General features: G+C 37.5%; 1 protein-coding gene across 1 annotated transcript in view; it reads right to left on the bottom strand.

The window, feature by feature from the left end:
- FSTL4 (follistatin like 4) overlaps positions 1–24,951 on the bottom strand; it is a 455,036-nt gene that overhangs the window by 276,714 nt on the left and 153,371 nt on the right. Inside the window, exon 3 of the mRNA XM_063292323.1 lies at positions 20,828–21,076. Within this exon, the coding sequence (XP_063148393.1) occupies positions 20,828–21,076 (249 nt within the window). The remainder of the gene's footprint in view (positions 1–20,827; positions 21,077–24,951) is intronic.

Here is a 24,951-nt window from a genome sequence, read left to right as displayed (position 1 = left end):
CAATCAGTTATTTTACTGGGGAAATCAGAAACCACCAAGAACAGGTTAATCTTAGATTTTCTCACCAGGCTATTTGCAGTAAGAACTTAAAAAGGAGTCAGGGAAGGAATCAATGCATAAAATGATGTTTATATTCAGTGTTTACTTTTGATTTACCTTGATCATTTCTTATGCCTACTAGAGCCATTGCCTTTAAAATCTAGTAGTTATATCTGCTTATATTGCAAGCAGCTTCTTCTGCACCCATAAGCTTATTTTCATTTAGGAATTGTAAGGAAGATGTGTTCCAGCATTTCATTTTCTTTGCTCTGTTACTGCATTTTTGTTTGACCTGGGCAAAGTTTATTCGATCCTTATAACAATCTTCAGAATGACAATTCAGAAGTGAGCCCCATTGGATTCAATGGGAAATACTCCTAGAAATTTTTGCCTAATAGTCCTACAGTGGGATTCCAGACATATCCGAATATGTCATTTCAGTATTTTTACTAAAGGGGATTTGACAGAAAGAAGAGAGACTTCAAGAGCACCAAATCAAAGAAAAAGAAAACAATTTTGAGATAGAAGCAACTTAGACTATGACATTTGTCACCTTTACCTCCTAAGTCTGACAGCCAATTGTTTATGCAATCATACATTCTGGTTTGTGCAACTGTATTTTTAAAAATACTAAAAATAACTTTAAACCTTGGGAGTGAAACTTTTAGATCCTTAAGTGTTTATTTGCCCAGGATTCTCACAAGAACACGGATTCTGAGGAAATATTTTTTCTCTTTATTATTAATTTGAGTTGTTATTTCCAAGGGAGATTTGCAGACTTTCAAAACTTGATACTGACATTTCAAAACAAGAAATTCCTGTCAAGATTCTAAGCCAAGAGGTCCTACCTTTAGACTGCTGAATAGACAAATGTAATAATAATAATAATAATAATAATAATAATAATAATAATAATGCCAAATCCATTCTAAACATCTGGCTGACTGTGTGACCAACCATAATATGAATACACACATACCAGTGACGTATTTAAATATACTGTATAAACTGCATTTATTCATGTTCCGTGTATAAATGATGTTAGAAATTCTACATGTTAAACTGGAAGGCAGAGCACACCTTTACTGAATAAAATAATGGAATGGGCAGTATTTCGTACATTAGGTTTTTAATGTTGGTTTTGTTCATCACTAAATACCCACAAATACTCATACACTTAACACTGAGGAGGGTGTAAGTCTTTTTGGTTTTAGGATTGCTTCTTCCAGCTTCTGAAATGGCAATGCCATTTCACATGAGATAAACATTCATATACTGGCTGAAAATGCTTCTGCCAAGTAGGATGATGTGGGAAAACCTGAGTCTGATTTGAACAGAGAAGAACATGCATTGTAGTTTGGTGCCTGCAGAAGTCTTTTCAATCCACTTCAGCACAGAGGGCAACTCATAACGATGCAGTCACATTACTAAAAGTCACACAAGCAGAAGCTTGCCCCAGAATAGACCGTTCCTTCGTTCCCCTTCCCCATGCAGCCCCAAATGCCCATAAGTCTCTTCAGAAAAGGTTCGTCAGGCATCCAGAAGAGTGGTAGACCACTGGAACCTCTGTGAGGAGGAATCCAACCAGCCATTAGTCTCTGATGACAAACAGCACTGGATACATCCCAGTAAGTGTATATATGGATTTCTTGAAGTAGGTACGTGGACTGGGAATATTCATTTGTTTTGAAAACACAGCACATGTATAAAAGTTTTATACAAAAGGAAAACAAAACACAATGTTATTGATCGTTACAATTTTATAGTGAATAAAATACTTAGTGATAAAGTATGAAGAAGAAAATGGAAGAGGTAACTGACAAAGAAAACCTCTTTGTGACTCCTTTTCTGGTAAAATACAGGGAAATATATGATCTCAACTAATGAGGAAAGTACCTAAAATATAAACTATAATTAAGTGTTAAGGTAAGCCATCATTTTGAGGTCTCACCTGGAAGCCATCAATTTGAATGGATGATTGATTCCCCCTAAATTAGCGTTAATGGATTTGTGTGTCTGCTTTCACAGAAGAACAGAGTAGAGAGAAAGGTGCTAATAATCTTTTCGTTTTCCCACTGAAGATGTGTGAATATATATAAATTAACTACCCAATCAGTCTCCCTTTCTTAAGGATATACTATCACCGGTGAGTATCACTAAGAATTGCATCCTGTCTGTGTGAATTGACTGCTACTATTGGCTCTTCAGTTTCACCATGCTTTAATCACAGCCTGGGCTTTGTGTTGTGACTAAAGACTTTCTTGATGGAGTGATCCTGTATGCCAAGGTCATAACTGTCATCCTTTCCAAAGCATACAGCTTTAAATTGAAATTCTACACATTTAACTGCCCTCTAACAAAGGTATTTGTTAAAAGCCAAGCTTCTAATAGGTGAAATTCACAAAGTATTAATTCCATATGTCAAGCTTTAGTATATCAGATGATTTTTCTCTGCATCAAAAAGGAAGACTTCAGAGAGATCACCTTAAACATGAGGGCTTAATGTACCTCTGAGTGAAACACAACTTTAATGCAATGTGCAAACGGACAGGCCAAGAAGAGCCCTCAAGTTTTATCAGCTGATGCAGCAGATCTCCTGTTGGAAACGGATTTTAAACAGCATTCATCTGATTCCAGACATCTCCTCCAGGATTGTTCCCTCTGAATGTAGATTAACCCAGCCTCCTCCCCCCGCAAAATTAAAAGATTAAAAAATTAAATCACACATCTATAAAGTTGGGGATTAAATGGAGATATACAGTTTGTTTCTAAGCCACTAATTTAATCAGCACCACTGAGGTTTTCAGTATTCCCCAGCATTCAAAATTTAAATTTGCTCCACAGATTTCCACTTTGCATGCTCCTTGAAAATTAGCATTTGTGCTGAATAGCTTTTAATCAGCCCTTCTATCTTTAAATATATATATATGTTTAAGGCTTTCCTACTTTATGCCCACTTACTGTTATTTCCAAGATTCAAACCAGGTTTTCAGTTTCCTTTTAGTTTCCCTTCTCTTCAATCACAGACTAATCACAGTAGTCTATTCATTTTATTCCTGTTGTTAGTGTCAGGTTTCTTTTTAAAACAAACTTAGCATGTTCCTTGGGGTTTCATTAATCCGTTAAGATTTTCTGCTGCATCCATTTCATAGCTCAAAATATTGTTACAGAGAGCTAACTTGCAGTGGTTTCATTTGCAAGAAGAGAATGGCTTGGTTGGTTACTACATTAATTATTTTAACTTTAAGCTCTATGTTAAAGTTTGTTTTTGTGCAATGGCCAAATCATCACATTGTTTGTTATTTTTAAAAACTATTTGAAAGAGGAATTGGTATTTCATATTCATTAGTTGGATTCATTTTTAAAATAATTTTTACTGAAGATTTTGATTACTATAGTAAAAGCAAAGAAAAACTAAGTGCAGAGAAAGAGAAATAGAAAGAAAAAGAAGAAGAAGAAAAAGAAAAAGAAAAAGAAAATATTTAAAGAAGTGGCTTCCGATCTTCATCACAAGTATAAGCCAACTTAATAACTCTTCACCTCCTATAAGGTTACAAACAGATATCTCTTCTTCCCATAACCCATCCCTTATCTATATGCAAATCCATAAATCAGCAACATTTCAGTCCTGGGGTCAGCAAAAAGTCCATACAGGGTTACCAGAGGTTTATAGAAACATGTCAAACAAACCAACTTTATATTCCTTCCTTTTACTTCTAACAATCTTAATCTTTAATTCATTTACATGTTGTCATAGGATTTGATCTCTCTTCAATTTTAATTTTTCCCATCCTAAAGGCTGTAGCAAACCAATTCTTTAAATCCAATAAAAAATCATTATCCAGGTCATTCTCTCTCTCTGCTGCATATTATATACAAATTAAGTTGAAGGTTACTTATTCTGTGTAAGCATGTTGTAGGGGATTGCCCCAAGTATGCACAGCTATTTATAAGTCAATCAAAACGGTAGACCGCATTTAGGGGATTCCACAACCATTTCATACACTAGTCTGCATAAACTATCCCTAGAATGCTTATTCATCCAAGGAAGATATTTCATTGGAAACTTGCTCACCATCTTTTGCTAAGCTGACTGCTTATCAACAATCAAGTATTATTAGCTAGCATAGCCCAGAAATGAACAAAATACTTTGTTATATGGCCAGATAATCTCTTGTTTTCAGTTTATAACACAATTGAGTTTACTGAAGAAACAAAAAGCTTTGAGGCCATTTTGCAGTTTAAATCAAGGAGCAGATACGCAGACAGAAAGTCTTAGCTGGTATGTTAACTACAGGGGCACACAGTCTTTTCTTTGAAAACTGGAGGATGTAATAACTTCTTTAGGACTACCTATTTGCTTTTTAAGCATTTGCCAATACCACAGATATTCGACTATCACATCTGGGCTGCAAAAATATGCATGACCAAAACCTTAGTTTTCAATATCCCTTAGTTGCCCTCTAGAGGCCATCTGGAGTTTTACATTCCAGATTTCATCTCTTTAATTCCATGTAATCACACCACAACCCTTGGGCCTTTCATTGCTCTTTGAAAGGGAAAAGCTTAACAATATTATCTTTTCCACTTCTTATTTTCCATATGCCACTGAATGATGCTCAGTGCCATTTAGGAATCTTTATACCCCTATTTAGGATTACAGTTCCCCCTTCCCTCCCTTCAGTTCTTGGCCATACTTCTTTTCCTGAAAATCAAATGACAGATTTTTTTTTCTCTTCTACCTTGGTTTATTTTTTCCTGAATATTAAATTATTCAAAACCTCAAAATATTTGGCTGGGAGTAGAGGATTATTTTAAAGTACCATTTCTACAACTAGACTCCCTGTTGGTAACAGCATATATTATTTATGACACACATCATGACACATGTAACAATCAAGATTTCTGCACAAACATTAAGACAGTAACTTAAGAACAAAACAGATGCCTGTTTAATTAGCAGGAACATGCCACACTAGGTACAGAACCACATGGTGATCAGATTATTCATAGCATCCTTCTACATAATTAAAAGTTTGTCCGTCTCTGATTTCCTAATCTCTTTAAAATGTACAGTTGCAAAATTCCTGTTCAACATGAGTTTAGACACTCTGTACATGTATGCACATTATATACATATATGCATGCCCAGCATGAAAATTCTTGTTTGAAAAATTGTCGTTTATAAAAACTGAAGCTCATTCATATAAGAGACAGTTTCAGGCTTAGCCTTTTCTGGATGTCTTCACCTCTTCACAAATATCAGGGTGTTATACTGTATCTCATGATGACTAGGCCATCTTCTTTTCTGAATCAGCTCTTGTGCAGACATACTGTATTTTAAACCGTACAAAAAGAGACCTGGCAGCAGGGCCGCAACTAGGATCTGTGTCACCCGGGGCAAACATGGATTCCGCACCCATTTTGGCACCCCCCCAGCACGGCGCCTGGGGCACATGCCCCGGTTGCCCCCCCCCCCCAGTTGAGGCCCTGCCTGACTGTTCCAGAGAAAATATATTTAACAGCACTCTACAATGACCACAAATTGTAGTTCTGAATTTAATGGTTTGAATAGCAGGCCTGTTTAGCATGGACAGTGCCCCCTGCCCCAGCCCCGAACCTGATTCTGCTCTGAATTAGAACTTTGCTGTAGAGGGGTACTTTGTGTCTTTCCATCAACAATGATGAAGGGGAAAAAAGTTTTTAATCTTTTGCTTGCTCGTTTGACAAAACTGGCGACATATTTTCAGACATGGCAGCCACCTATGGACAGATGAAGCCTTCTAAATTATAGCCAAATTTATGAAGGTGTTTGTGTAAATAAGCATTAAATTATAAGGTGATTTTCAAATAACTTTCTCACTCCAGTGAAAAGTGTCACATACACATACCTCCCCTGGAGAAATCATGGACATCCACTGTTTGTACAGCTGACATAAAGCCCTTTTAACTTCCAATTCCATCTTCATAGGAGAATGACTAAATTAGCATCTTCCAGGATGCATACTCAACTTTTACACTCTTTTTATTCCTGAAATTAGTGCCTCTGCCAAAGTCAGCACTTGAATTTGGATAAGCATGAAGAATTATACAAGATGTGACTCAGTACTGCGATGCACAAACAGAAAACCTGATCAATTTTTTTAAAGCTTCCTCTCTTAAGCAGCACAATCAATACCACACTGAAGTGGTGCTATTTTAGGAAAAAAAAAATGTTTAGCAGAAACCTCAATGTGTTAGGTAGTCTCTAAAGAGGAAAATAAATTTAAACTCTTGATAGTAGCCACCTTGGGTACAGCCAAATATATTGCTTCTTTTTCGTGATGAATCTGTTCATTTATATAGAACATGATAAGAGCATCCCTATTTTTAGTGTCTGGACCAGCCTTTGTGAGAAGATGGGGATATCAAAAGTTCTGTACTAGATAATTCGAAGATAATTGAACTCTGATGTGCTTCCTGACCTTTTCAACATTCTGCAATTGTAGTGCTGGAATCGCTCATCATTTCTCTCCCTTCAAAATGATCGTTGCTGCTGGTGTTGAGAGAAAGAATGCCCAATAATCAGGACACCTCACAGAAAATGTTCTGTTCATTCGCAGAGACAATGCAACTTGGTATTTGCTAAAATCACTGATTGATCAGATAACCCTTCCCACATTTCTCCAAACAGAATGCCTATTTCATGCTGTACTCTAAATGCATTAAAGAATATACAGTAAAATGGGCAAAATAACAAAGGGCTGACCAGTGAATACCTTCAACCCACTTGCTAGAAGTCTTCAAAAAGCTGTGACTAAACTGTGAGCACCCTGTTCCAGTGTTCAGAAGTTATGAAAAATTCCTAATGTCTAAATTGCATGTTGGAAATTAAACCATCTAAATGCTAATACAGCCACTCCTGATTTAGCTACCTCAGTTAGTGACCATTCACAAATACGAAGGTAATAAAAAAATCATTTTCCTACTAATGCATGCATTTACAACCAAATTTCGTGCACCTGACAATACACACTAGAGTGAGAGTAATGCCGGCATAGTTGTATGTTGTCGCTAATTTGTGCATTGATGCTTAATTTAGGATTTGCAGGACTGATACTGGCTGGTTGCTAGTGTGCTTGGGGCTACAAGCCTGGAGCCACTTAGGAGGCAAAAAAAAAAGGGCGGGTTCAGGGTGAAACTGATTAAGGTCTGGTCAATTTCAGGCAGATTTTGTATGATAAACATAAACATTTACAATATATATTTTTGAAAGCATTCTTACTTTACAGCATTTTTTCACACCTGCCTAAAACTTTTGCACAGTGCTGTATATATTACAGAAAATACCCAACTGAAGAAAAAAATGAAACCTCAGGTGTTTTGATATAGCTGATTCTTCCATTCCCTCCCCCCCCCCCCCCCCACCACCAATATAATTTGAATCCAAGGATTTCAGTTTGTGGCACAGAATGAATGCTAGATTTTATGTCGATAATCCATTCTTCTGACACATTCTAAAAATTAATTTTCACTTATTGATGGTATCTGTACCATTGGAAATGTACTTACTGGTTTCCAAACAGATGTCCACGAGACCCCAAATTGAGCTTTCCTCATGACATTGTCTTAAGCATTTAAAGTTTTTGAGGAATTTTCCAGCAATTATGAAGTTATGGGTCCTACTGATCATTCTTGTTATTTCCGTTTGTTATCCCTTGAGCTTTTATACTGAGGTCATTACTTTCTACTGACAAAAATATTTGCATCTCTAGTATATGCAAGGTTTTATCTTGTTTTGGTTTGATTTGATTCAGCTGAGCCTTTCATAAAACAAGCAAGGCCAACTTCACAGCTAATTAAAGTAGGATAAATAAAGTGATGGTGAGCTAATAAGCACTTAGCAATATCAAGGCCAACTCATAAACCATGTTTTTTATCATGGCATGTAAATATAGACTACAAATATTGAATAGAAGGAACTACTAAGCATTTGTTACCTTCTTGTTGGCAGATGCTGGGAAAGCCTTTAGCCCAGGAGAGGTCAAAAAAGTCACACACCAAGCATTTCTATAAAAATAATTTATTTACAGAAAGCAAAAACAAAAGCAAAACATTTAAAGGACTTAGCTCCCTTTGGAGCAAGCCTTGCTCGGCTACATTGCCGGCAGAGAGAAAAAAAAAGAGGAAGTAAGAACAAGTCCGGGCAGGTTTCCTCCCCCCAGGCTATTTTGCATGAAGCACGTGAGAGGAGACAATCTAATACAACCTTTTAACCCGGCCAAAATGATTAGGCACATATAGCAGTCTTAATCTGTTAGTAGGAAAACCTCAACACTTCTTTGGTCCAATATTACTGGGGGGTCTCTTTCACTGTACTGTAGTAACTATGAGCTCCTATTCTCATCCAGTCTTTGACTTGAGGCTTTTTCATGTAACCTTCCAAATGGTTTTAAACTCAAGAGCAGTGTGGAATCTTGGGGTCCTCTTGGACTCACAGCTTCTGATCAAAGTGTAGATGGCAGTTGTAGCCATGGGGATGTTCGCTCAGCATCATCTGATGCCCCTGGATCGGAAGGCCTTCAGACAGTCACTTATGCCCTTGACACCAGAAGGCTTGACTACTGCGATGTGCCCTTTTCAAGGGCAGCCCTTGAAAACCACAGAAGCTTCAGCTGATCCAGAATGCAGCGGTGCAGGTAAGTGATGGATATGCCTCAGTATGCCCTTGTGACACCTCTGCTTTGCATTCTGCACTGGTTGCCAGTTTGCTTCCATGGGTGATTCCAGGTGCTGGTCATGACCTATGAAGCTCTACATGGCATAGGGCCCAGCTGTTTGTGGGGTGTCTGTCTTCCATGTTTTATGCTCTTTCAGTACAATCTGGTATAGTGGGTGCAGGCCAGTCCCCTCAATTAATCATCATTATCTTTTCAAACTAAGGAAATGTGTCATCTCAGGAGGGGCCCTGCCCTCTGGAATGCGGTTCCCCCTGAGATTCATACAGCTCCTACCCTGATGATGTTCTGAGAAACCTTGAAGACTTGGTTGTTCTCTCAGGCCTTGGGGTGAGAAAGATAGGGCCCCTTGGGTATATTTGTTACTTTGGTTTTCTGTTGTATGTTGTTCCCACATGCCATCTTGCTTTGGTTAGTATTGGTTTTTACATTACTATTTGTGAACCTCCCAGAGTCAGTTGGAGTCAGGCAGTGTCCAAATTGAATAAAATAAATAAAATAAAATAGAATGACTTTATTTTTGGTCTCTTGAATAAGATTGGCTTCTGCTGCTCAGATATTCATTTCTCCTATCTCTTTCTGCTCATTATTGTAGAGACAACTTGCTTTTTACCAAATAGAATTACACATTTTCCACACAAGTAAATGCATACACAAAGAGACCTACAGTACATCATTCATCAGCTCTAACAAAGATGCATTCTTCAGTCCTAGGAAAATAAACTGTTTCCAACCAACAGTTAAAAGCTAAATTCTGCTAAAAGAACTTCCCCTAGAAAAGTCCACCTATCTTAAAGTTCCCATGGTTGAGAAATGCTGCCCTAGACTGATCTTTGCCAAAAATGTTCCCCTTGACTGGCTTCCTCTCTTTGTAATGAATTGTTCTGTCACTACCTAATTACCACTGGGTTGGTCTCATCTCCCATGGCCTGTATGGTCAAATGTTCACCAGACACATCTGTCTCCAGTAACCACTCACAGCTCTTCCAGTACTTTTTGATCCCTTCTATCCATGTAATCTTAGTCTTCCCCTTGTTTTACTTCTCTCAATCTTGTCAAGCCTAATCATTTTTGTTCGCTGGTAAGAACCCAATAAAATGTGAAGGAATAGCTGTAGCAACAGCAGAGGTAAGCAAGTCCCATCATAATTCCAGATCAAGGCTAGTAGATCCCAAGTGTAATAATTGTTTTCCCTCATGAATGAATGAATTAATTATTAAGAAGCAGCAAAGATAGCAAGGCTATCTTTGGCCAGGGCCAAAAATTTGCTGGCCTTAAAAGAATGCGAATCAGGGCTTTCCGCTCTTTGTTAAAGGACAATGTCCTTGTCTAATTGTCAGAATTAAATTCAGACAGTTACTCATGCCCTGGTCACATGATGAGTGGATTACTGTAATGTGCTCTACATGGGGCTGCCCTTGAAGACCACCTGGAAGCTACAGCTGGTTCAAAATGCAGTAGCACAGGCAGTAATGAGTATTTGTTGGCATGCCCATGTGTCACCACTGCTATATGAGCTGCATTGGTTGCCAGTCAGCTTCTGAGTGCAATTCAAGGTGCTGGTTATTACCTATAAAGTACTGCATGGCACAGGGCCTGGATATCTGAGGGACTGTTTGTCTCCAATTGTTTCTGCCCACCTGGTATGTTCTGGCAGAGTGGATGCATTCCAGGTCCCCTCTATTAAACACTGTCATTTTGTGGGACCAAGGAAGTGTGCTGTCTTTGTCGGGGCCCCCACCCTCTGGAGCAGCATCCCCCCAGAGATAAGGATAGTGCCCTCTGTCCTTGGGTTCTGGAAAGCTCTTAAAACCTGGCTTTGGGCCCAGGCCTGGAATTAACATATTGCTGTATTTTGGGGGCATGTTTTGTTTTCTTCGATTTGTGTCATTTTTAGATCATTTTAGTCTGGGTTCTCTGTGTGGTTTTAACTTTTATCTATTTTTATGGATTATTTCTGTTTGTTTGTTTTTGTATACCACCCAGAGTCCATTGGAGGTGGGCATCTATAATAAATTTAAATAAATAAATAAATAAAATGCTTCATTCTATTTCCCTTATTTATTATGTTGCAAATTTCTTTTTTCACTTAAAGAAAGTTTGCAGCTGGGTAACTATATATTGAATACAGAGTAAGAAAAGGTTTTGGAGAGCGATAGAATATAGGAGAAAGATAATCTCTTGTAGTGATCCCTGGGCAAAAATAATAATTGTATTAATGCAGATGGCTCTTGTAACTTTAAATTAAAATACTGGCTGTTCTGGTACAAAATTGACTCAAAAGATGGAATTTATCATCATTCAAAAGTTGGCCTTTCACATTGCTACCCAAATATATTTAATAAACTAAGTAGAATTGCACAAAGGATAATGCTGGCCTTTTTTCCTGAGTAGTGTAGAATTTAATAAACATCAGGTTTTGTGTAGCTTGATATAATTACTTTAGGAATTGTATTTTTGAAAAGTCTTTGTGAACAAAAGCTACCAGCAGTTGCATTGCTCCTAATCTAATGAGGAGAGACAACAATCCTCCTGTTTTTGAAAGCCTGTTCCACTGGATATTGCACATTTGTCATAACCAATATATTCCACATGAGCTGATCAGGAAGACTGAGTAGCAAATTTTTTGATAGTGGTAACAAATAATCTGAAATTCACTTGAAAAACCACTATTACAAAGGAATAAGTTTTTATTCCAGAGCAGAGTTAAAGAAGAAGAAAATTTACTTTCCCACCAGTTTTTGCTTTCAATTTGATAGATTTGCTTTAATGAACTGATTATAATAGCATTATAATCATTAGTCCTTTAAAAAATAAAATGCATACAGGTAGTCCTCATGTTACAATGGCAGTTGGGACTGGAATTTCCATCGCCAAAGGATGCAGTCATAAAGCATGATATCACATGACACCGCTTAGCAATGGCAATCCCAGCAGTCTCCGTTGCCATCATTAAAGAAAGATAGTGGGTCATTAAGTCACATGACAGTGACTTGCAACTCTCTGCTGGTTTCCAACAAGCAAAGTCAATGGGGAATCTGGCAGGAAACTGTAAGTCCTGGGTGGCTTGGAAGCAGGCTGGGTATGTGCTATGGAATGCAGCTGGACAGGGTGCTGTGGTGCCACGTGAGCATGGCCGGGTAGGGGAGAGGGTGTTATGGTGCTGCACAAGCATGGCCAAGCAGGGAAAGGGTGCTTCGGCCTGGTGCAAGTGCAGCCGAGCGGGCATGTGTGTGCTATAGAGTGGTAGGGGAGGCCCTTCAGATAGCTTGATCCCAAGCTACTTATATGTTAAAGCCTAATGCCTGTATCTTAAACTGGGCTTGGAAACAATGGGACATCGGTATAAATGATGCAAAATAGATGTAACATAAGAGAAATCTCAAGCCCTATAACATTTCAGGGCTGCAATCTGCATCAATTGTAATTTCTACTTTGCCTTCAACAGCAGACCCATGTGAAGCACATTACAGGAATGAGGTGACTGAAAGATTTTAGTAACATTCTAATAAGCAATTAAATGTGCCAGGCTTTGGTTTAATGTCTGGTATACTGTCAGCATGTTCTTCTTTCTTGTAAATTACAAGTCTTGCATTTCATGAGAGTACTGTATAATATGACAACCATTCTCAAAGGAACACCAGTTAGTATCTACCTTGCCTAACATTTTTGGTTTTGATTTTCCCACTTTCCATGTAGTAAGTTTCATCTCTCATTGCAAGTGTTAATGCAATGCATGAAGAAAACATTCATTATCACCTATCAATGTTTATTTTAGTGACTTCAAGTCTTTCAAAAATGTCTGAGAAGGCTTAGTGTGTGTGAGCATAAAGAATTAACATCATTCATCCTGAACAACAATTTAGCTATAATGCAGGATTATAGAGATTTGGATAAACTAATCCTTTCTGATTTCCCTTTCTAGTTTTGGCTTCCTTTTCAAACAGAAATCAATTATTTCAGTAACAATGTAAACAAATACATCAGGAAGAAACTAATGCATTGATTTTTCTCTGTAGATCAGGGTTCCAGTGTTTTCAGGAACAACAGAACAAGTTCTAAATAGTCCAAATGCTTTGGATTCATCCCATGTTGAATTTTGTGTTTAACAAAATCGTTTTGGAAATGTTTCAAGCTCAGAACAACTTGTCTCAAACTCCAAACATTTCCAAAATTGTACAGAAAGTCATGAAACAACTGTTTGCAACTCAAAACAAGGTCTTTTAAAATGATGTGAATTCAAAACCTTTTGCACACCTCTGGTCCTAGATAATAACTGATATGAACAATTCGGTTTTGTTGGGCAAAATCGAAGATTTATCTCATCAACTAAATCCTTCAACCACCATTCATATTTAACTGCATTCTAATAATAAAAACTATACAGTGTTATGATTAAGGGATCCACAATCAAATTTAATGATTTAATCCCATGTGAGCCAAGATAAATCTAAGAAACAATTTAAGGATCGTGACTGAACTGGACCTTTATTACTGTGATGTGCTACTTTTACCTATGCATTGCAGTGTAAAGGTCTAAAAATCATGTGTTTCTATCTATCTATCTATCTATCTATCTATCTATCTATCTATCTATTTTGACATGCAGTACTATTGCTTGTATATTATCTACTCTTTAGATTCAATGTTTACTATAATAAAACATTATAAAAACAACCTTCTCAGTTGGGAGGTAGAGACCAGCAGAATCTGACTATTTGGTGTTATTACCAGCCAAACTTTCTGCACTGATTCACAGGTATGAGATGTGACCTGGGGGTGAGAGAAGGCAGGAGATGAGGAGGCCTTGAGGTGAAAGGCAAATAGGGATGAAGCCTGAGCTGCTCAGGCATTAGCAAGAGGTCACCTTGAGGGTGAAGCACTTGCACTGTAGTTATATAGAAAGGGTGTGTAAATTCTGTATGTGAGTAGGACAGTTTAGGGGAAGAGAGACTTCCAGTTTGATGGTGATCTCAATTTCCAACCCAATTGCCCCATTCTGGGAGCCAGGTGGCTGTACTGCTAGGGCCCTTGACCTCAAGGTGCTGATGGTTTACTGCCACGTCTACCTGCAACAAGATGACTTTCATCTTTGATCTTGTGTTGGATGAGGCATCAGATCTGACATGTATTACCAAAACCTGGCTGGGTGATGATGACAATGTTGTCTTGTTGCAAATTCTCCCAGCTGGATTTTGGGTTTGTCAGCAATGCCTAGGTTGGGGAAATGACTTTGATCATAAGGAATACCTTATTTGTGGCCAGGGACTGTGCTCCTGAGTTATTGGGATGTGACTCCATATATTTAATATTGGGATACAGAGACAAGATTGGGATTCTGTTAGTGTACTAACCACTCTGCTGCTCTGTAGGAATTCCCCAAGCTCCTGGAGCTGGTCTCCAGGGTGGTAGTAGAGAACCCTTACATTTTGGTGTTGGGGGACTTCAGTCTACATTCCTGGGGCTGACTCCAGAAAACCCCAAGAGCTTGTGGCCTCCATGGCCTTCTCTCAGGTAATCTCAAGCCTGGCGCATGTAGGCGATCATACATTAGACTTTGTTTTTGCCTTACAACAAATGTTATGAAGATATCCTATCACCAATGATCAGAGTGGTTGACAGGCTTGAGCAAGCTGCAATGAAAAACAGGATGTAAACGCTTTAGATTGTGTGGCAAATCGAGCTTAAATGCGACAGGGTTCACAACTCCCACAATGGGAAAAGGACCAACAAACTTAGGAGCCAACTTCTTTGAGGGCTGAGGGGATTTAATGAACTTGGTGGAAAGGTAGACCTTATCACCAACTTTAAAAGCAGGTTGAAGGGCTCGTCGCTTATCAGCGTGCAGCTTATAGGCAGATTGGGCATCAGCCAACGCCTGCTGAATCACTGGCCACGAATCAGCCAGGTGAGCAGCCCAATCAGAAGCAGAGCAGGGCTGTGTGGAGGGCTGAGGCAAGTCAGGAATGGGCACAAAGTCCCGGCCAAACACAGTACGGAAAGGGGTGTGCCCTGTGCTCTGATGGATGGTGTTGTTATAAGCCACCTCAGCAAAAGGCAGCAGATCAACCCAATTCTCCTGCTGATAGTTGACAAATGCCCTCAAAAATTGCTCCAGGGTCGAACTAAGAGCCTCCGTAGATCCGTCAGTCTCCGGATGCGACACAGTGGACAGCGCCTGCTTGGTGCCCACCAGCTTCAAAAATGCCCTCCAAAATCGGGAAGTGAATTGTGTCTGTGACCAAGCGGGAGGGGCTCCTGTGGATCCGGTAGATGTGGACTAGAAAAATGAACTAGACTTGTTAGAGTTGAACATTACTTCCTGTGGAACAGCTGCACTGGCTTCCTATTCTGTTTTGGTAGATTCAAAACATAAGCGATGGCATTTAAAGCTCTGAATGGTGTGGGACCAGGATATTTGAAAGATTGCCTTCTCCTGGAAAAACATACCCATCTATTGATATTTGAAGGTCTTCTGTTGTGACCCCCAACCCCAACCCCACAAGCCATTTAATTGGATCTAGAGATAAGACCTTTATCCTTGAACTTCTTTTTAAAAGAAGCCCATTGTTCTTACTAGCAATTTCCCAGAAATTAGGGAAGGACTTCGGTGTGGAATGTTTACTTGCTCTTTAAATTGACAGCTGTTTTCCAATCTTATTTTTTTTTAATTGTTGTGGTAGTGTGGTGTTTCTCCTGCCAGTGCTTTGCATTTTATATTTTTTCCTTTTAGAACAATAAATGTTATCTTTTAATAAATATGTACAGTATTGTGAGTTGTCTCAAAGCTGATGGTGGGCAGATGGGATATAATTATCTGAAATAAACAAACACACTCCAAGATTAAGCTAGCATTCTTAACTCAGTCTTTTCCATTACAGAAAGCCCTCTCAGAAGTACTTTGCAATTAAAGGCATTTTTAAATACTGTAGACTCACAGATCTGCAAAAAAAGTGGGGGGGCATAAGAAGTGAAATTAATAGATCTTCAGAATTAAGTTTCATAGACATTTGACAACTATAATTTTATATACAATTATAGCTTGCACAATTATTACTCTTGCAAATGCATATTCATGACAAACTGCTTAAGGGTAGGAGGCACCATATGATTCTATTCCCCAGATTAAAATTCAATTACTTTAACCTGCCCTACATTGTTGTAAATTATTTTGGCTCTGTGTGCACTTATTCTGATATATTCTCACTGACTAATGATTATTTGGCTCCAACAGGAGAATGAATTGATGCACAAACTGCTGACCATTATGGATCCACAGAATATGTCTCAAAGTTAACAAGGAAATGCAGCTCTAACCTTACCTGTGGGCACTTTTCATAATTTGAATAAATTGGTTGTATTTAGCAAGTTCAAGCTATAATAAGCAGCTGGACATTTTTAATGAATAATATTCATTCATATGTTCACTGATACATGTTATTATAAGGAGGTAAATCTCAATGAGTTTTGCATTGATTATACATTTATGTGGAATTGGGTTCAGTAGAATTAATTGTAGTGACTTTTACCACTAGAGTACAACTTGGATTTCCAGTATTCCCATGACTCCTCAGTGCAACGCACAGAGAAATGTCTGCCTATATTTAATTATTAAAATAATTATAATCCTGTTACATACCTATAATTACAAGTCTATTGTTTTAGCTGAAGTATGATATGGAAGGCACTCTTGTAACATTTAACAAAACATTTTAAGATGAGAAGACAGGTTCAAGATGAAATAGTTTTCTCTGATTCGTGTGAGCAAATTAAAAGTCACCTTGTTTAAATACCCATCACTTTCTCAAAGATATAAAAATATTGTCTGTCTGTCTATCATTTCCCTCTCTAGTGGATGGCATTACAGGGTATTTGATCAGAACCTGCATTAATTTCTTTCCAGTGTAATTGTGCAGACAGCCTTCTGTTCTTATTATAGAAGAATCACAGTATTTGATAAAGTCTTTTGATTCCAGTTAGTGAGATTTCCAGACAAAGTTGTAAAAGTACACATTGGGCTCCAATAACTTATTTTAGTTCTTTGCTCTTTTTTGATGAATCTTTGTTAGTCTATTTTGCATGTGCATAGTCTCTGTTTAGATCTTGAGCTATTTTCTTTAAGGATTTTTGTAATTATTATTTCAATCTGAATTCTTTTTTGTTTTTATTATTGTTTTTAAGCGTTCCCAAATCAACAAACACCACATTCGGCTACATCACACACACACTGTAGCTTTTTGAGGTAAATATTTGCAAGTGCTAGCCACTGAAAAAGTTACTGAATCCAACCATAAGGATGTAAGAGATTTTTTTTTTACTCTAAAAGTCTATCTGATTCAGAATTCCAGTTTCCAGCCATTTAATTTTGAGAAGTTCTTAAGCAGGACAGGAGTCATTAGGCCATCCTTGTTACTGATCCTTCTTCCTCTAACAGATTATATTCAGTTACATATTATCTCTAAACTTGTGATTCCATGTAACTATCAAGAGTAATAATTACTATTGAAAGGCACATACTTTTTGGATTGATCATTCTCCATTTGATGTATCCTCAAACTCTTGGCCTTCACCAGATCCTATAAGGTGATTATTCATTGCTTGAACCTACTGGTTACATTGGAAGATTATGACTTGCACATTTCCTTATCATTCTCTATATTCTCTTATCATGCTGCTATATTTACTTAAATCTTTTCTGATATGGAAAGTGTTTAGACTCTTTGATCACTCTTGCTTCCTTTTCTACTGCTTTGCCCATTTTAATAGTACCAGTTTGGAGACAGGAGAGGAAGAAGCAATAGAAGGCATGCTCCCAAGTTCATAGATTGTGGGAACCATAATTGTATGCACAATTCCTTTAATATGCCAAACTATCTTATTAACTGGAAGGCAACATATTAAAACTCACACCAGAAGGATTTTGAAACTATATTACAACTAGAATTACGGAATTGTGGTCCTCAAATTGTTTACTTCTTATTTTACTCCAGTTCTGAAATGTAACTCTTTTAATTTCTTTACTGGTTTCTCAGCACATTCCATATACTATATAGCATAAGCTTTTTAGCTTCTAAGTTTCTAAGAGGTTTGTACTATTCTAGCCCTAGGTTTATGCCTTTTCTCATTGCAAAATAATGCTGTCTATACACTTTATTCCTGTAGTCCTCGGCCACCTAAAGATAGCTGCTATCTTACGTGACTTAGGATCCAGTTAATCGAGGAGCTCCTTGGGACATATTGGGCCAATATCTTAATTTATTTTAACCAACCTATTTTACAGGGTTGTTGTGAGAATAAAATGAGATTAGCCCCCTCCCCAAAATGTCTTATTAAATGCATATATAGAAAGATAGACATAACAGCACACAGCTATGGGGTGGCAACAGAACAATGGGAAATTAGTATGCTAAAAATTACAGAACTGCATTACTGATGAGATGAATTGTGCATTGTTTTATATTAAAGGAAAAGTACACACAAGCTGCCAGCATATTAACAATTGCTATTATGCATAAAGATTTAGTCTCCCCACCCCCTGGAATGAATCCTTATTTTTTTTCTTTTTTTAGTCATCTGAGTAAAGTCAGTGACCACCTTAACATAACAGCAAATACAACAATGCCTATATTACAGATCCATTTAAATTTAGATGAGCCATGGGCTACATTCTCACACTCAGTTTATGCACATTTAAAATTCAATTGATTTCAATTGAAATGGGTTGCTCAGTAGAATTTCATTAAAAAGATAGCTAATAATACTTTTATTACTAGGACAATGAAAAATAAAAGGCAATAAATGTTGTTCATTAATCATATGATATGAGCAATGGATAGATATAGGGACACCAATGTTTCCATTTTGTAAATCAAATCTACATGTTCATTTTCTTTCAGAAGTGATACATTTTAAATAGATTATCTAGTAGCTTATCATTTGACTTGATAGTTTCAGGTTTTTTTTCCCTGTTCTCTCTCAATTTTTCACACTTTAAATATTTTAACATAGAAAGAAAAGAATTTAGATGATATAAGCTTGTTTTGGAATGGCATATCACCTCTGCTTAGTAGCACATATGACAAGCAAGATCATAAGCAGCACAAGTCTATAGGTCAATGTGGCTAGATCTAAGTGAAAACATTGTACTGTACTTAATAACTCCACCCTCAATATGCCATCTAGTGGAACAGTTTTGGGTGGTGAAGGGTCTTCAAGGCAATCACTTATTAGTGACTCCTTGAACCTTCCATTACCTCCTGTTATGAATTTGCTAAGCACTGAGGAGAAAGCTGCTTGTAACTCAGTGGCATCCGTTTCTGCAAAGAAGTCCAGAAGATTGACCACTTTATGTGTGCGTGGATTATTTTCAGTTTCTGGAGCCTAAGAATGTGGGCAGGATGTTCCATCTGTTGGCTTCATTGCTTTTAGCTCCTCAGTGAACCAGAGTGCTGTCTGAGCTCTGCTGTTGTTTTTATCAAGGTGTCTGTGGCTCATAACAACCATTATTGTATAAGCAACATTGTACTGTGAACTATTACTACCCAGTGTCCGCTAAAGGTCTCAGCAGGTAATTTGTAGGGATCATTTTGCACATCTGACCTTTCAGGCTGTTCTACCATAGTTTTTTCTTGGTTTTCCAGATCTTGCCTTGACTTCAACAGTTCTATGTAACTTCGCTTTCTTAACAATTTTTCACACAGCTGAAATTGCCAGCTGGATACATTTAGATATTATATATAGACTTCTTCTGCTTTGTAAGAGTGAATTCTTTTCATTTTCAAATGCTCAGACAGCTGCTTAGAGAAGCCCATGATTGCTGAAAACAGAATATTTACAGCATAAGCAGTTAGAAAGGTCAGATAATTTGTTCACCTGTGCAATTGTCTTTACCTGCTTAATTGTAGGTCTAATGAGTCAATCATTTTGGGGCCTTATTAATAAATTTGCACCAAGGAAAAAAAAAAGCAGGAAGGGTCAACTGGAAGGGTTTCCAAATTTCTCGAATTGCCACATTCACTGTTTTCTTATTTCAGCTCACTAAACAACTGCATATTAATAGTAAGTATGCATCCAAAGTTGCAGGAATATATAACAACTGATATTGTGCCATGTAGCAGATGTACACTTAGGGATTCACTGAAACATGCAATTTGACCAGGAGTACCTAACTTTTTGCGTGCAACTATATAGGAAACTGGGAAGATTCACAGACTTTAAACAACTCTACCCTGTCTCTGACACTGTCAAAGCTCTTCGAATGTTCCAGCCCAATGTGCAGAAAACAGATTGCAGCAAGGTACAATTTAACATTCAATATTCATCCCCAGAGCACTGTGACAAAAGACCCCCTGAAATTATAAAGTCTAGTTACTTCTTCTTTTTCTCCATCCTTGTGTATGAAAAAGTGAAAGCAACACAGCATTATTTCCCAGAGAGACTTGCTACCCTTCTGGGTTCCTCCAAAGCAACAAATGAACTCGGGAAGTGTCAGTATTTCAGAGGGAACTGCTTTTCACTAAAAAAAATTAAACATGGAGTGGCTCAAAACTACCCCAGTTTGAATCGGAATTTAGCTAAATCCAATTCATAATGCTATAAAACTTGTGTGTCTGCTCTTGTAAATACATTCCTAGACTAAGTATATAAAATGTAATTAATTTGCTCTGAACATCATAACTGGAGAAAGGAAAGAATTGTAGAGTTCTAAAAGTTGACATGATTATGAAAAATAAGAATATCTTTATGTTTATCTTCAAAGGAAATATAAATATACTTTTATACCCTATGTAGAATAAATTCCTTAGGCTGATTACTCTTTTACAGACATTACACCACTTTTATTCGGCTTTTCTTCAGTACTTTATGAATAACAAAATACACTTTGCTGGATATTAATATATTGTTACTAAACAATATATGCAAGTAAGTTACTAACTACTACTTTCTAACACATATGGATGAATATCTCTGGAAGATAGTCTTCTCAGCCTTTATGTTTTACAGAATCACATACTGTATGAGATACAATATAGAAAAATGGCAGAAATTTTCTAAAAAGAAAGAAGCCTTACCTTTGAAGAAACAGTCTTTGCTGTGAATAATGTAAATTTTCTTCCTTTGGAAGCATGAAGCTCGATGCAGTTCACAATGATTTTCATAGAATTTGCCATCTGATCCACATACTGGCATGTAACTGGACTTGCAATCATCTATGCATCTACATTCAGGTTTATTAGTCTCCTTGTTCACAATACATTTACTTCCCCGTCCACAATACTTTTTTTCACATGATGCATGGAGTCCATCTTGCCCATAAAGCACTGGAAAAGCAGGAAAAAGTCCCAGCATTAATAATCAAGCAGGGTCACTGGAGGGAACTTTTCTTTTGTGGCAACTGAGCATTACAGTATATCCAACAGGCATCAATGAGCTTATGGCAAGGATTATATTGACTATAGATATTTTTCACAGTGTGGCATCCATGGAAGTTTGCAAGACTGCATCTGTTGGTTTCATCCTTAATACAAACTTGCTGACCTCCAGATCCTGACTTTTGTATGTTCAACAGGAGAACTGAACAGCAAAGCTACACAGGAGCCTTTTTGAAAAGATTCTACATCATCAGACATAAGTTAATAATATAGTATTTTTCAAACCTCTTATGCAACATACCATGTTATTTAATCTGTTATTGATAATGGGAGGCCATCAGCCTGGCTTTTTTGTTATCCTTCTTCCAACACAGTTATTAACATTTTTTCAGTGTCATCCATAATTAATTTCCAAAACACAAACCCGATAGATGTTTAAAATTGCAATGCCAGAATATGGAGTAAAGATTAAGGTTCATTCATTCAATTCAGAAGTGGAACTTTCTTTCAAAGATGAATCCATAAGCCCATATTGCCAGTCTTTTTAAGGATCAAACAGTAACAGCAGTTATTGCAGAAAGTGTTAAGCAAATCACTAAATTATGCTATCTGCAGCAATACTTGCTCTAATCAAGCCCTGCTAAGACACTCAAATATCTATCATGGAGGAGACATGGAAGGTCTGCATGACATCCCCACAACTCCATTTCAGAAACGTACTATGTTGAACTAAAAGATCTGAAAGCAGAGTGAAACTGTTCAGCTAAATTTGGTTGAAATTCGTTTTCAGCCCTTCCAGATCAACATAGGCAAGCTAGACTGGTAAAGAGGGTATTCAGTTTCTAAGATTAGAATTTTGAATGCCAGAAGATGTTTAATTAGAACATTTATGTATTTTTATATCATATTAGAAGGAGTTGATGTCCAGTGTTCCTGAATAATGCTCCAGAAAATGGAATAAATTGGGATGAAACACTCCCCAAATCAATATTTTAAAATGAGGATCTGACAAGTCTGTTGGGTTGTTCTTGAATGGCTTTATTTTTAAATATACAACTGAGTTGACTGACATTGAAATACTAGTGACATAGAACTGTAGTCTCCAGTCATGAGTAATGTGATATCATAGCCAATTCTCCCTTACAGCTATTAGCAGAAATTGATAAGGAAAAGGATTGTCCCAAATAATGCTTTTGGAGGAAAATGAAATAGCATTATACTCAATTATCTAAATTTCTGAAAATTAGAAGATCGTGTACTGCTAATTTTATTAAGCATAAGTTAAAGCATTACAAAGGAAGTTGTACAAAATAGAATCAAAACATAATGGTTGATTTTCAGTATATTGTTTGCTTTAATTCTGTTGCAGTTCCTCACTGCTATTGTTTCATAAAGCTTCAGTGTAGAAGATAGAGATTCTAATCTACCTGAAGCCCATATTGATTTGAAATATCAAATGACATAAATCAATAGCTTCACATGTTTGAAAATGATTATATATACACACACACAGATGCACACGCACACGCACAAACACAAACACACAGATAGACACCTGATGTTAAACCTTTATTTTCACAACTGTGGACTCAAAGGAAAGGACTCTGGTATTGGAGGCTTAACTGCTTCACTCAATAACTCATTAAAATTCTACAAGCCTTGGAGAAGCTGAAGAGTATTGACATTTTTCCTGAATCATAATAAACTAGAAGGTCAAAGTGTCCAAGTGGCATGAAAATTACAGTCCCTAAGTGGCATATCTGAATATCCTTTATTCGCTTTACTAATTGTTCAATGTGCCCCTGAAACAATATTCATGGAAATGCTAATAGTAACCTATATACAATCTGACTTGCCAAGGTCACTTCCAATTGCAGTGTATACAATACTTAAACACATTGTTCAGTACTGACTATAGAAGCCCTTCAGAAGAAAATGAGCAGAGCATTAATCATCAAATTCATTATTACATTAAAAAAATTAAACATTTCTTCTGAAGATTTTTTATAAAGAATCACCACATGCATTCAGGCTGGTTTCTGGACTAATAGACTTTGGGAAGCTCAAAATTATCTTGCGGGGGTGGTGCTGCTACTTGCTATATCTCTCCCTAAGCCCCAAATTCAATTGGCCAAAAAAATATGTGTGTGGGGGGAATTGCATGATTCATCAAAATATTTATTTATTTTTTATTTTTTATTTATTTATTTATTTATCATATTTTTATCACTGCCCATCTCCCACATACGGGGGACTCTGGGCGGTTCACAATAAAACAGTTTAAAATTCAATATATTTTTTGTCATTTTGACAAAATATATTTTGTCATTGCTTAAAAGAAGGCACAGATTCAGGAATTAACTTTTAGGGTGTAACTGTAAAAGAAGCTGCAACTTAATAGCAAAGATCTACAATGTAGTTGGAAAAAAATGTGACATTATTAATCCCAATGCCGTATCAATACGTGTCATCATGCTGAAGATTAATGATAGAATAAAAGACAAAAATAAGATGCCAGTCCATATTGCAAAAGATTTTAACAGTAATGTAATCCTCCCATACACAAATGCTTCCACAGAACTCACACAAATTGTCCATCTCATCCTTCCCATTTTTCAGAGAGGCCGTGCCTGCCCAGAGACCTTGAAAACGCAGGTGAAAACATCCACATTTGAACATTTTACATAACCTTACTACATTTTTCCCATGTCAAAAAAATGTCAAGCTCAGCTATGACATTCAAAAACAGCAGCTGCAGGTGATGGGAGGTAGAGAGAGATAAGCATGATGGAAGTCTTCCAAATCTCTTCCAATGCCCAGAACTGAGTGTTTGTTATGGGACTGTCCAGCAATAACTTTTTTTTTTTATGTGGGGAAATCTCCACAGTAATCTCATGTTTATCATTTAAAAAGATAATGAAGGAAGAAATAATAATATTCAGGTGGTATTCTTCATATTTCTCTAGACAGGGACTAGAATTATCCCACTCAGTTATTCGTTAGATGAACTAGACTATGGGCCAATAGTGTTGGGCAGTGAACTAACTCCAGTAAAGCACTAGACTGTTCCATCACATAGTCATATTCATTTGATGCAAGATAAATATCCTCAACATGATTAAAGGCATCATACTATTGACCTGAACTGAATATTTCAGATTAATAAAATTGGTTACAGTCCCTCAGCTCCCAAGCTGCTCAACCCACAATCAACCACAAGAAACTGAATTTCTGTGGTCTCCTTGTGAGGAGCAGCTATCCAGAGCACAAGTGGGTGATCTCTCAATCCCTCCTTCTCCAGAGAGAATTTCATCAGCCAGAACTTGCTGCCTGGCTGCCAATCTTTGCTGCAGTGCTGTCCCCACTCACAGAGATACTCACAGGGACATCTAATCTGCCATAGGTCCTCATCCGGAAGCCCAGGGAAAAGCCAGCTTTTGAGTGCAGTTCAGAAGGATAAAGGGGTAGGACCCCGGGGGACCAAAACCCCGAAGCCACTCCATCTTGCCAGGATTGAGTCAGTAAGTTGCTCCCCATCCAGACCCCCACAGCCTCCAGGCATTTGGTCAGCACTGTGATAGCATTGCCTACCTGACCAGGGTTGTAGATGTATAACTGGGTATCATCAGCATATTGGCCAGCAAATGACCTCACCCAGCAATTTCATGTAAATGCTAAAGAGGAGAGGAGAGGAGAGAAACCCAAGCCCTGAGGCACCCCACATTGCAGGGCCTAGGGTTTGACCTCATCCCCCCCACCAAACATGACTGAAATGGGCCATGGAGAAAGGAGGAAGACCACCACAAAACTGTGCCTCCCACTCC

Source organism: Candoia aspera, chromosome 2, assembly GCF_035149785.1.
Source record: "Candoia aspera isolate rCanAsp1 chromosome 2, rCanAsp1.hap2, whole genome shotgun sequence".
Classification (NCBI taxonomy): domain Eukaryota; kingdom Metazoa; phylum Chordata; class Lepidosauria; order Squamata; family Boidae; genus Candoia; species Candoia aspera.
Note: the sequence above shows the minus strand (reverse complement) of the source record. Positions and strands in the feature narration are given on the sequence as shown.